The following is a 14,730-nucleotide window of genomic DNA, read 5'->3' as shown; positions in this document are numbered from 1 at the left end:
ACACTATTTTTAAGTGAAAACTTTATTCCACTTTTAACCACTTTAAATAACAGTGACATGTATTTATATACCGAACTCACCGTTAAATCATGTTTCTTCAATTCCTCTAAACACTAAAAAATATTCCTTGCTAAAAAATATTTTCCATACTGTCCTTACCATCATCATTATGAGGCCGATTCTCCAAAATAAGACCAATTTTATGACAAGGCTATATTTTGTAGCAGTTTTCATACAAAACAGTACTAATCGTACTGACGAAAGCCATGTGGTTTCTGTGCAGTCTAGCAGTTTTAAATAAAAAAAAACTGGATCTTTGTGATATGGTTTGATAACATATGAGTAAAGTTGCTTCTTGACAGTATTTAATATGATTTTGTATGAAAACTGCCACGTAAATACCCTTACCCTATAATAAGTCTATTTTATGGCAGAATCGGCTCATATATCTACTTATTTTGTTTTCAACAGAAATCCTGACGATGACAAATAACTAGTACAGAAACTTTTTAAATGGAGTTGAGTTAATACTATCTGTAATTTTGAGTTTACTGTTCAGGAATCAACTCAGAGCAATAAAAAATCTAGGATTCATTATAGAGACTCAACAAAGCATTTAGCCATATGCATTATTTTTATCCATATTCGAGTTTCATATTAGGTTCTAGGACAACCTGTATATAAATGTGTGTATTTACATCAATCCGTTTATATATTCTTATATAAAAAATGGAGATCTCGATAAAATCCAACGCTAAAACTCGAAAACGGCTAAAACCGATTTGGCAAAGGTGAGATATTTCAAAATCGCGTAGAAACTTTACATTTTTAATTTGAAAATTTTGGTAGAAGCATAATTTGAGTAAAACAATGGACGGTAGCTAATACTCCAATGTCAATAGGAATGTTTTACGTGAATATTTTCAATTAAAATTAAATTGTAGTAAGTAGTTTTGCTCGTAGTTATATTTATACCCAAAAACGTTATTAAACGGATCGCAAGTTTTATAAGAAACTCAAAATATCAACTTTTTGAAATGTTAATATGAAAATGCATTTTTTGGCGTTGTAGCACTCCTTTTTTGCAAATCATATTTTTCTCAAAGACGGTGCTCTGAAAGATCTCATTTGTAGAATTATATACTCATTGGTATTTATAAAACATTTTCTAGGTTATTTATTTTTTTATTTATGTTAGTTCAATTCTGAACCTAAATTTGGTATCGATCAAAGGGACATATTGTCAAATAACTATTCCCAATTATAATTTCCCAGAATTTATCGAAGAATAGATAATAATATGAAGGTCCGGGGTTAAAAAGGTCCACCACCGATGTGTCAAAAACCAGTAAAGTTAAGCATTGTTCAACAACAATATTTGAAAGTAGAGGGAAAAGATGTGTAACCAGCTATACCTCAGTTTATGTTTTTATAATACCTCATTGTATGTAGCATTCAAACAACACATCTTTATAAACGTAAAGTATTAATTTTTTTGATACTCTAGAAATTGTTTAGAATATACCTTACTCGGCAAAACAACGTTTGCCGGTTAGCTAGTAATATAATAATATTTATGTAATACTTATTATATATAAATAATTTTAAAAAATTTAAGTTTACCGACAACAATTCGTTGGTATTAACATTTTTAACATATTGATGCTACAAACTTTTTAGACACCATGCCCAATAATAGAAACATTTCCAAGTGCAACTGGATATTATTACAGCATGATATAATGCAGTTTAAAAACGCTATATATATTTTTGGTTACAAGGTCCGTTTATATAGTCATTTTTATATGATTTGTTTTTTGTTTCAGGTTTATCAAAATTTGCAAAACTGGCTCGAAGTGTAACGCGATCGAGGAGCGTTTTAGCGAGCCAATTCAGCGCTCACCTGCCGGCGCTAAAAGATCCGGCACAAAAATCACATCTAGCCCATGTCAGTCAGGTAAAATTTAATATTTATTTGAATTCGGATAAAAATTTTATGATTACACTAAGTCACGCATTCGCGAATGACTATTGTTAGATTCGAAGTAATTAATTAATCGCTAATTATTAATTGAAGCGCATATCGTGATTGTGCATAGTTTCCAACTGAAAAGAAAATCAAGGCCTCTTATTTTTATACTTTTATATATACATCTACATGAGTATTAATGTATTTATGGGCTTAATGTTATTAATAGTTAATAATATGCCTTAATTTAACTTATATGCGGATTTTATCTATTTTTTTATAAATATTTACGTGCATACTTTTTTTGATTAATTTATTTTATAGAGCAATTCACATTTTGAAAATTGCCTACGATCACGGATTTTATATCGCATTCTTTGTTAATAATTTGTTTGTATTTAAAATATTGTCATCTGGTTCCTTTTTACTACTGAATGATATCGTTGGCTAAAAAAGAATATATGTGCCTTATATACCTATATATTAATTTCAGTAGGATAAAATATAAGTTGTATAATTATGATTAGTTTCTACTATTTTAAATGACTAATGTACACGTATATAAAGTCAATAAAACAATAAAAAAATAACAACATTATTCAACCCATGCAAACACTGAGAGATTACACTGTATAAAACTTTGATCTGGTATTTCAATATCAGGGTATTTTAAAAATGATCATCAGCAGAGTTGGAATAACTTTTTATCTAACTTTATAACATTAATTTTGTTAACTTTATTTACTTTTTTTATTGTTACACATTTTCCAGATTGAAGTTTTAGTTGTTCTTTCTTACTCTCCACTCCACATATAAGCGTTTATGGAGATTATATAATAAAAAATTTGAATCTAACTTAAAATTAACAATTCATCTTATAATAAGTATTGTAAACATTATATTAAGGTCTCGTAAACTAAACAACCGTGCCACCAACAAAAAAACTAACAACTATAGATATACTTTTGTTACTAATTTTTCTGTTTCTAAAGTCCAATAATTCGTTGTAGAGACTTATGATTTCAGAAAAATTATTTCTTTAAATATGAGCAAATGTAGTATTTATATCAATTGAATGTGTAAAAAATTATGAATAATTTCTTCTCTAACTTCTTCTTTTCTTCATAAATTATGAAGAATATCCATTTCATTTCATCATAATTGCCTTTAAATTATGAATGTTTTCGCATCTGAAACGAGACAATTTATGCTTTTCAATTCACACAGCTTTATATCTTTATTTAATTAGAATTTTTATTACAACTAAAACTAAATAAATTTCGAGTAATAGTCATAATTGAAAATTTTAAGTAAGTGGCATTTTTCCTAAAGCATTTACCCTATCTATTCGTGAAAATAATCGACATAATCAATAAGAATTGTGTATAGAATTTTCAACTGCTTATTTCAAAATTAAAAATTTCACATTAACTGAGTTTCCAATTTGTTTGTTTTCACCACAAAATTCAGTTTGCTAATTTTATGCTTTGTCGACGCTTCAAGTCATTTAAAGTTTCAAATGAAAAGTAATAATAATAATAATAAAAGTAATAATAAAATTATATCAGAATAATAATAGGTATGATGACAAAAATAGTACAAAGTACAAGAGATTTAGGATACGCTGGTAAAAAGATCCACAATCGATATCTAAAAAACAAGTAAAGTTAAAAAAATTAAGAGAAATATTTAATAGTAGAGAAAAAAATATGTATAACCATCCACCGGTCACCGGTAGTTATATGTTTTTTTTTGTTGTGAGCACTGTTGTTTAGTTTACGAGACCTTAATATATGTTTTACGTATACGTTACTATAAGATGAATGGTTAATTTTAAGTTAGATTCAACTTTTTTATTATATAACTTTCATAAAAGCTTACACGGGTGGGGTAAAAAGGACCAACTGAAACTTTACCCTGGAAAAGGTGTAAACAATAAAAAAAAAAGTAAATGAAGTTAACGAAAACAATGTTATAAGACAGATAAAAAGTTATTCCAACTCTGCTGATGATTATTTTTGACGAGTTGTTATACAGTGTAATCTCTATGAAAAATGTACCCATTAAATTAATATTTTATATGGGTTGAATAATGATTGGGTTGAATGACATGGGTTTCGTAAATTTTTTTTTCAAAAATTTAAAATTTCACAAAAATCTATTTTTTTTTAAGTTTAAACATACTTAATTTTTTTTTAATTTAATTTTTGGTACGGGAAATTCCAGCAATTTGCCTTAAGGCACGATGCCATACACCACTAGTATATTATTATCTTGTTGGAATTAATATATAGGTATATATGGCACCATATATTCTTTTTTCAGTCAACAATATTATAAAGTTAGTAAAAGTAAGATATAGGATCTGTTTTGGAGTAAAAAAGAACCAGATGACAATTTCATTTAAAATCAGCAAAAAAGGAAAATTCTACAATGTTGAATTGGCTGGGAGTTTTACTTAACATAGTCAGATTGTTGTTTTGTTGATATGTGTTATTTATTGTGATATAATTGGTTTGGTTTTCACAATATAATTGTTCAAACTCAAATTGAACCTTTGTCCTATAAAAATTTGTAAACCTATATAATTAGCAATTTATTCTTGAACACATATCTATGTGCTTTAAGATAGGTATCATGATTTCATTCTCTTACATATCCACAAATCTACCAATTTATACAACTTTGTATGCACATATATATTAGGGCGGGTCGATTTAAAAGTCGCTTAGGCACATATAATTTTCGGATTCTAGGAATAAAAATAAGATACTTTGCTGAAGAAACCATACCTCTAAAATGAATTCTGATGTCCCGTGCATTGACCCAAGATAGGGATTGAATTTTGAAAAATTACGTTTTAATACATTCAGAGTGCTCTAACTTTGGAAGACCGATCCACCCATGCCTATTGTTCACACCCTGGGACCTACCCTTAGAGGTCTCCCATACAAATATTGCAAAAAATCAACGTTTTTGGTATTTTACTCAGCAAAAAATGTTTTTTTATACATTTTTTTTTCAAATATTAATTCAACACCCACAAAAAACTTTTTTACAAAAAAAATTTATTAAAATTCTTCTTTGTTTCAATTTTTCCAATGCATTTTGCCTGTGCGCTTCTATGCTAGCTAGAGGCTGTTACGGCGACGATATTAGAGAGCCGTGCAAAATTTTCCAGACTTGAAACTAAAAAAGACTTCAAACAATAGTTTATGAGTTTTACATAGTTTTATTTACAATGTTTTATGATTAAATAAATTTTATAATAAAAATAAATCGCAGATTTTTCTCATGTTGGAGTACTCAAAATAATGCAACTTTTGTATGGGGGACCCTCTAAAGCAGTGTTTCCCAACGTGGGGCGCACGCACCACCGGGGGGCAATTTGTAATTTCAGGGGGGCAATTTGAAAAGTTTGGTGATTATAATGTAATGTAGTATAGTATCGGTAAAACATTTCACAAAAAAATGCTTTTTAGATTTAGAATAATAAGTTAACCCGGTTTAGCCGGGACGGTTTTAGTTTTCAACTTTGCTTTCCTGGTGCCGGATTTATGATTTTTCTGCCGGATTGACTTGACTTTTTAAAAAGATTAGCTTGAATTTGAATTTTTCTCATTTCTTTATAATAAAATTACAACTACCCATTATAATCTAAAAATTATATATGCAATGAACTTCATATAAAACTAACAAAAACATTATGAAAGAGAATGTTGCGGAATGCAACAATGCTTTCGGTTCCAGTAGCCTTTCACTAATTATTTCAAACTTTTATATTCCAATTTACGAAAATTACCAAAAAATGAGCTAAATCAAGTTTCTGACTGCTTGGCATAAGTGCTTTAAGGTCAGTGACAAGACTCGAGTTGAAATATGCACAAGAAAAGTGAGTTAGTTCATATATTAATATTGTTACACTTTTAGTGAAATAAGAACTGAACTAATGGAGCATGGCGTTTGACATGCGCGTGGTTCGCTTTTGTTTGAAATTTTCAATCTGCGCATATTATTCATCATGTACGTTCGTGTTCGTACGTTAGGTGTGGACGCACCTTTACACAAACATACACATACACGCAAATAGACAGAAGTTTTTGCCAGAAGTTTCTGCCAGAAGTCTTTGCCAGAAGTCTTTGCCAGAAGTTTCTGCTAGAAGTCTTTGCCAGAAGTTTCTGCTAGAAGTCTTTGCCAGAAGTCTCTGCCAGAAGTCTCTGCCAGAAGTTTCTGCTAGAAGTCTTTGCCAGAAGTTTCTGCCAGAAGCTTCTGCTAGAAGTCTCTGCTAGAAGTTTTTGCCAAAAGTCTCTGCCAGAAGTTTCTGCCAGAAGTCTCTGCCAGAAGTTTCTGCTAGAAGTCTTTGCCAGAAGTTTCTGCTAGAAGTCTTTGCCAGAAGTCTTTGCCAGAAGTTTCTGCTAAAAGTCTTTGCCAGAAGTTTCTGCTAGAAGTCTTTGCCAGAAGTTTCTGCTAGAAGTTTCTGCCAGAAGTTTCTGCCAGAAGTCTCTGCCAGAAGTATCTGCCAGAAGCTTCTGCTAGAAGTCTTTGCCAGACGTTTCTGCCAGAAGTCTCTGCCAGAAGTTTCTGCTAGAAGTCTCTGCCATAAGTTTCTGCTAAAAGTCTTTGCCAGAAGTTTCTGCCAGAAGTTTCTGACAGAAGTCTTTGCCAGAAGTTTCTGCTAGAAGTCTTTGCCAGAAGTTTCTGCTAGAAGTCTTTGCCAGAAGTTTCTGCCAGAAGTCTTTGCCAGAAGTCTTTGCCAGAAGTCTCTGCCAGAAGTTTCTGCCAGAAGTCTCTTCCAGAAGTTTTTGCCAGAAGTTTCTTCTAGAAGTCTTTGCCAGAAGCTTCTGCTGGAAGTCTTTGCCAGAAGCTTCTGCTAGAAGTCTTTGCCAGAAGTCTCTGCCAGAAGTTTCTGCCAGAAGTCTCTGCCAGAAGTTTCTGCTAGAAGTCTTTGCCAGAAGTTTCTGCCAGAAGCTTCTGCTAGAAGTCTTTGCCAGAAGTCTTTGCCAGAAGTTTCTGCTAGAAGTCTTTGCCAGAAGTTTCTGCTAGAAGTCTCTGCCAGAAGTTTCTGCTAGAAGTCTTTGCCAGAAGTTTCTGCCAGAAGCCTCTGCTAGAAGTTTCTGCCAGAAGTCTCTGCCAGAAGTTTCTGCTAGAAGTCTTTGCCAGAAGTTTCTGCTAGAAGTCTTTGCCAGAAGTTTCTGCTAGAAGTCTTTGCCAGAAGTTTCTGCCAGAAGTTTCTGCTAGAAGTCTTTGCCAGAAGTCTCTGCCAGAAGTTTCTGCTAGAAATCTTTGCCAGAAGTCTCTGCCAGAAGTTTCTGCCAGAAGTCTCTGCCAGAAGTTTCTGCTAGAAGTCTTTGCCAGAAGTCTTTGCCAGAAGTTTCTGCTAGAAGTCTTTGCCAGAAGTCTCTGCCAGAAGTCTCTGCCAGAAGTTTCTGCTAGAAGTCTTTGCCAGAAGTTTCTGCCAGAAGCCTTTGCCAGAAGTCTCTGCCAAAAGTCTCTGCCAGAAGTTCCTGCTAGAAGTCTTTGCCAGAAGTTTCTGCCAGAAGCTTCTGCTAGAAGTTTTTGCCAGAAGTCTTTGCCAGAAGTTTCTGCTAGAAGTCTTTGCCAGAAATTTTTGCCAGAAGTTTCTGCTAGAAGTCTTTGCCAGAAGTCTCTGCCAGAAGTTTCTGCTAGAAGTCTTTGCCAGAAGTTTCTGCCACAAGCTTCTGCTAGAAGTCTTTGCCAGAAGTTTCTGCTAAAAGTCTTTGCCAGAAGTTTCTGCTAGAAGTCTTTGCCAAAAGTTTCTGCCAGAAGCTTCTGCTAGAAGTCTTTGCCAGAAGTTTCTGCCAGAAGTCTCTGCCAGAAGTTTCTGCCAGAAGTCTCTGCCAGAAGTTTCTGCCAGAAGTCTCTGCCAGAAGTTTCTGCCAGAAGTCTCTGCCAGAAGTCTTGCCAGAAGTCTTTGCCAGAAGTTTCTGCTAGAAGTCTTTGCCAGAAGTTTCTGCCAGAAGCCTTTGCCAGAAGTCTCTGCCAGAAGTCTCTGCCAGAAGTTCCTGCTAGAAGTCTTTGCCAGAAGTTTCTGCCAGAAGCTTCTGCTAGAAGTTTTTGCCAGAAGTCTTTGCCAGAAGTTTCTGCTAGAAGTCTTTGCCAGAAATTTTTGCCAGAAGTTTCTGCTAGAAGTCTTTGCCAGAAGTCTCTGCCAGAAGTCTTTGCCAGAAGTCTCTGCCAGAAGTCTTTGCCAGAAGTTTCTGCTAGAAGTCTTTGCCAGAAGTTTCTGCCAGAAGTGTCTGCTAGAAGTCTCTGTCAGAAGTCTCTGTCAGAAGTCTCTGTCAGAAGTCTCTGCCAGAAGTCTCTGCCAGAAGTCTCTGCCAGAAGTTTCTGCCAGAAGTCTCTGCCAGAAGTCTCTGCCAGAAGTCTCTGCCAGAAGTCTTTGCCAGAAGTCTTTGCCAGAAGTTTCTGCTAGAAGTCTTTGCCAGAAGTCTCTGCCAGAAGTCTTTGCCAGAAGTTTCTGCTAGAAGTCTTTGCCAGAAGTTTCTGCTAGAAGTCATTGCCAGAAGTTTCTGCCAGAAGTCTTTGCCAGAATTTTTTTGCCAGAAGTAAGTTTCTGACGGAAGCGGACAGATACTTACATATATACACCATAGACCTTATACAATTCATGAACTGCTAGTTGAGCGCATAAAAAGTGTCAAAACATGTTCTATGGTATGAGGGCATATGAGGGTAATTTCGCGGCCGAGATATGTCAAATACGAACACGAGCTTTACCGAGATTAGTCGAATGCTCTCGATCGCTTAAATTTTACAGTTACTTGGATTCACGTGATGTTTGATCGCTCGTGTTTTTTACTTAAAAGAGGATAAAAATACGCGTTTTAAAAATGTTAGTAGCAGACAAAATCTAATAAGAAGTAAAATGTCTTCTAAAATGTGTTTGGTCTGTGGTAAAATGTACTTAACAATTAGAATGCACCAGAAAGAACATAAAAAAGCAAACTTGATAAACATGTATGCCACTTTCACACGAAAATTGTGCTTTTTTAAACACCAATAATAAATATATTACATTTAAACAATTATTTCATTATTGCTTTCTAGTTTCCCATAATAGCTCTAGCCAACTGTTCTTACTTTCAGTGAATATTATAATATGTAAAATATTTTTTTAATTTTTTTTCTAATTTTCCTTAAACACTTTGTATAACTAAAATAAATAAATAAATAAATAAATAATTCAATACATTAATTAGTTCAACATAAATTGTATATTATATAATATTTTGCCAACAATTTCGAACACACGAACTTTCATTTGACGTTTAAGCGATCGGAGTTTGACATATCTCGGCCGCGAAATTACCCTCATTGACATGATTTTTTTTACTCACTGTCAGTAACTATGGCTAAAGATGGAATTAATTTAAAACAAACTAATTTTCATTGTATCTTTAAATAGTATAAGGTTGGCGATTAAGTGCAGTTTTTACTCTTAGATTGTTTCAAATGATTCTTTAGGTTTATTGAGGTAGTATACATGTGAAATACTTTTTTTTAATGTATAGTGAGAAATTTAGCTGTAGATTAGTAGAAAATACTTTTTTGATCGGTTATGTAGTTGTCGTTTAGCGTTTATTGAAAGATGGAATATCAAAGCAAACATTTTAGTCAAATTTTGCATTTTTATTTCTGCAAAGGGCAAAACGATCCTCCCAAAGAATAGTTGCTGTTTATGGTGTCGAAGCCTTAAAAAACAGCAATGTTTTGAAAATGTCATTCTAGTGATTTTCCACTTAATGCTGCTAAGATCGTCCAGTTAAAGTTTTGGACAACCTAATTAAAGCAATAATCGATTCGGCTAACAGAAAAAATTTGGTTATGTTTAAAAATTATTGGGGGTGGGTTGAAATTTTTCTCCACATCCACCAAATATTCCTGATCACAAACCATCTGTTTAAAACCTTTGAATTAAAAAAAATCATGATGGTGTTAAATTGTACCTAATTCAGTTTGTGCTAATAAAAACTAGAAGTTTTATAAACTTGGAAAATTACAAAAGGTCATCGATCAAAATGGTATACAAAGCAAAGTTATTTAACTCCACGCAAAAATTGTCCTTGATTTTCTAACAAAAGATGCGCACTTACTTAGTTGCCAATTTGATAACTAAAAAAGATTTAATAAAAAATATATAAAATTAAGATATAATTTCGTTCTGAGTTAAGAAAATGTCAAGTAGATTCGTTAAGAAATGGCTTTATGAAGAAACTGAAACTATAATGCCCAAATGCAATCATATGTACAAAAATTTGCTATAATTTATTGACTTAAAGAAAAAGCTTAGTAAGTTTGAACCTAATATAAAATCTTTATTTTAGCTTAAGTATTGCATTAAATAAATTTCGAAAAATAAAATTAATTTGAAATTTCCGTTTGTTGGCTTATTCCGAAATTTTGCTTATGGTGTGTAATCACAATTTAATAGCGATTCCATCTTAAAAGTTATCATTTACATTTTTTCAGGAGGAAAATAAATTGTATGAGGGGGCATAACGTTTTTATAAACCTCAAGGTGGGGCGGGACCCAAAAAAGGTTGGGAATCACTGCTCTAAAGGGAGGTCCCAGGGAGTGAACCATGGGCATGGGTAGGTCGGCTTACATTACTGGGGGTCGGTCATACATTTGGACATTATTGAGGCGCTCTAAATGAGCCAAAACAGGATTTTTTAAAATTTGACCCAATCTTGGGGTGAATGCACGGGACATCAGAATTTATTTTAGAGATACAGTTTCTTCGGCAAAGTAGCTTATTTTGATCTCTAGTATACGAAAATCATATGTGCCTATGAGACTTTTTTTTTACCCATACAAATCGACCCGCCCTAATATATATATATATATATATATATATATATATATATATTATATATATATATGTGTGTGTGTGTGTATATCCGTATTCAATTTATTCCGCGTATATACGACTCAATTCTTTACAAGAGAAATCTGCCTCATGGTTAGTCGAAAACCCTTCTCGGTTTCCTTGTAATCTTTTCAGATTTCTTGAAGTCATGCTCCAGAAGCTTTTGCTTATATCATACTTGCCATGTATTGTGACATAAAAACATTAGACAAAAAGACGGTGACATTTACTTGGTATTTTTATTTTAGTTTTCTAAAGACGAAGTATGCTGGAATAACTAGATCAAGTCTTTACGGCGTAATGAAATAATGTTACAATTTGTAGAGGATATTTTTATTAAATTCTAAGAATAGAGTATGCGATATTTTATTGGGTGTTATTGAATTAAATTATAAATTTTTGTTACTGTTTTAATCAGGTAGTATTAGAGATATCAATAAATTTTGTCAAAATGTACAAAATTTTGTTTGTTAATGCAATAGTTTTAATTTGCCAGATGTTCTAGTATGAGGGTTGAATTAGAAGTATTTTAAATTAAAAGTATTTTAAATTAGAAGGTTATTTGCAATTAGAAAAATTAATTTGTTTTTGTTTTTGTCAAGTAATACTTCAACAATAATAAAGTAATATTTAAATAAATTTTATATTACATCAAAATATAGTATGAAAAGTTACAAGAGTATTAGCAAGGTACTCTTTAAAAAAATAATTTAGGAGCTTTTTACCTCAGGTAAAGGGGTTTGCCACAAATATCTCAAAAATAAGCAAATTTAAGGATTTTTAACACCAATATTTGAAAGTAGAGAGTAAAAGATTTATAACCAGCCATCAACTTGATTCTTACGACGTTGCTATCGGGAAATAAATGAAAATGTTTGAAAATCGACAACAAAAGATATTTCTTTTGTTATTAGTTTTAATGGTTGTGAGCATTGTTGTTTAGTTTACGAAACCTTAACATAATTTTCAAGTACACGTTATTTAATTCATTTATTAGATGTATTATCATTTTTAAGTTGGACTCAACAGTATTTTTTTCTATATAACCTCTAGAAAAGCTCACACGTGGTGAGGTAAAAAAAAACAACTGAACCTTTATCCTGGAAAAGTTGTAAAAATAAGAGAAATGTAAATAAAAAGTAACGTTGAAAAAAGGCATTTAACATGAGAGAAATTATGTAAATAAAAACTTCAACCCTGCTGATGAATATTTTTAACGAAATACCAGATCAAGGTTATATACAGTGTTATCAGTGCAAAAACATGAACCCATGAAATTTGTATTTTACATTGATTGTATAATAAACTAACAATTAACATAGATAAAACAAAATACATATATTTCAAACATAGAAAAAATACTGAGAACACTAAACTAAAAATTGAAGTAAATAATAGAGCAATAGAGGAAGTGGAAAGCATAAAATACTTAGGACTGATAATAAATGAAAAACTGACATGGACAGACCATATAAACAAAATAAAAAGAAAGATAGGAACATTAACAGGGGCATTGAAAAGGATCCACTCTTTCGGCAAAAAAAATAAAATACTAATTCTTAAAACGCAAATAATACCTATAATTTTATATGGCATAACAACATGGAGCCAAACAACTAAAGCAAACCTAAATGACATACAGAGAATAATGAATAAGTTATAAAAATAGCATATAATTTACCACATCTAACACCCACCAAATACTTGCAGAGAGAAACAAATAATCATTCACTAAATAACATAATTAAAATAGAGAAATGCAAACTAATACACAAAATGAAATTTAACCGAATTAAAACAAGTGCAACAATAGACACAAATCAAGATATACATGAACACTACACGAGACAACACAACAATTTTCACATTGAACGCAATAGAAAAAAGAATTTGAGAGAAAATGTCATATGGAGTGCTACCAAAATATATAACGAATTGCCAGACTATATTAAGATGACCAATGATAATGATAATTTTAAAAGAAAAATAAAGAAGTACTATATGGAAATTGAAGAAAAAGAAGACTGAAGAGTTATATATAGATATTATATTAATGAAATAAATATTATAGTCAAATGAAATGTAAATATTATATGAAAACTGTTTTTCATAATCTCTCATACCAGGCACCTCTGTCTGACTGAGATATGAAAATAATGTATATATGTAAATAAAAAATAAATAAATACTGTAATAATGTAGCACTTATTTCATAAAATTCCTGTACAATTTAAATTAAGACATTGAACCTAATTCTCTCTGGTCGTACTATATTTCGCCTATGGGGTAAAAAGGACCAGGTGGCAAAATTTGAAAAAACAGAAAATAAAACGTTTCTGTTGAATTTATGATGTATTATCTGAATGTTTTACTGAACACAGTCAGATTGTGGTTTGTATATGTCTTATTGGTTGTGATATATGTTAATTGGTTTGATTTTCACAATATAATTGCTCAAAGTCAAATTGGACCTTTTTGTCTCGTTTCTTATTATACTATTTATAATGATAATCAATGAATGAATGCTTCTCAATTCGTAATTATTTAATTATTTTTCCAATACAGGCATCTTTATATTATCAGTGCTTCGAAATTGTATTTTTCATTCCACTGATATTTTATTCACAATGATTGAATTTTAACACGTTGCCATTCACAATTAAATGAGTGAAGAATTTTATTTTACATTCATAATTCTATCTATCCAATTAGAATTAATATGGATTTGAAAATCGCACCTTATATATAGATTATTTCTGTCATTTGCACAAAATAAATAATTCTCTCATATATCTCAATCTATGATAATATTAAATATGAAGTTTTCACTTAATCAATTTCACTTAAAATTAGAACAAATTATCGATGCTTCATGTAATTGAAATTTTTGTTAAATAAAAAGTAAAATTCTTACACAATTTTAATTTCCTATCACATCACTGTTCTTTGGATAAATATAATCTATTATTTATTCATTCACATTTGATTACTATATATGATCTTGGAGAACTCAATATATCAATTACACATTTTTCCCGATATAGATTCGCAAATTCCCTCGCCCTAATACAACAAAACATAAAAACAAAATTGCATGCAAATCTTTTTCCATAATCCTAAAACATTTAAAAAGCTCTTTGTAGACGATCTAAAATAAATGGTCTGCAATAAGATTGCAATCTGTTCTCGTTTTGCTTTATTTTCGGGGAAGTAGCGATTGGTAAATTATTGAATAGGTACACCTGGCGAAGATTTTTCGGCCGATGGCGTAGATGCAAAAGTATTTTCGCTTTTTCGCTTTTTCCCATTTTGCGAAGACGATACGATCGGATGCTATAAAAGATTTAAAGCGCCCAACGATAGGAGCCTCATCGATTATTCACCGAATAGATTCTAGTTCGAGTCTAGCTCACGCGAATCTACCACACATAACACTACACGGGCACAAATGCCAACTATATATATACATATCTATGTATATGCATTAGAGTGGTTCTTAATATGGACATTTTCAAATTTTCTTGCTCCAAGGGCTCAAATGGTTTCCAAATTAATAAAAAAAACAATTCTCTGAAAATTTTAGCTCTTAATATTGTCTTTTAGATAGAGCGCAATTCAATCAAAGTTTTGTATGGAAATAGCATATAAAAAAAATTTCAAAAATTTTGCAGAGCGTGGAATTTTCAATAAAAATGACACAAATTTTTCACTTAATTCATTTTGTCGCTAAGTTATACCTAAAATTATTTTTTTAATTTCAAAATTTTCATGCTAATTCCATACAGAACTTTGATTGAATTGCGCTCTATCTAAAAGTTAATATTTAGAGCTAAAACTTTCAGAGAATTGATTTTTATCAATTTGAAAACC

The 14,730-nt window shown here is 31.4% G+C and overlaps 1 protein-coding gene across 1 annotated transcript in view; it reads left to right on the top strand.

The window, feature by feature from the left end:
- The window catches only part of LOC113383565 (potassium voltage-gated channel protein eag-like), a 221,038-nt gene that overhangs the window by 166,179 nt on the left and 40,129 nt on the right, over positions 1-14,730 (top strand). Inside the window, exon 6 of the mRNA XM_026621822.1 lies at positions 1,827-1,948. Within this exon, the coding sequence (XP_026477607.1) occupies positions 1,827-1,948 (122 nt within the window). The remainder of the gene's footprint in view (positions 1-1,826; positions 1,949-14,730) is intronic.

The sequence above is a fragment of the Ctenocephalides felis genome, unplaced genomic scaffold (assembly GCF_003426905.1).
Source record: "Ctenocephalides felis isolate EL2017-DRISC unplaced genomic scaffold, ASM342690v1 CF-g0.4_SCAFFOLD_03570, whole genome shotgun sequence".
In the NCBI taxonomy this organism is placed as follows: domain Eukaryota; kingdom Metazoa; phylum Arthropoda; class Insecta; order Siphonaptera; family Pulicidae; genus Ctenocephalides; species Ctenocephalides felis.
This window is presented reverse-complemented; position numbering and strand designations above follow the sequence as displayed.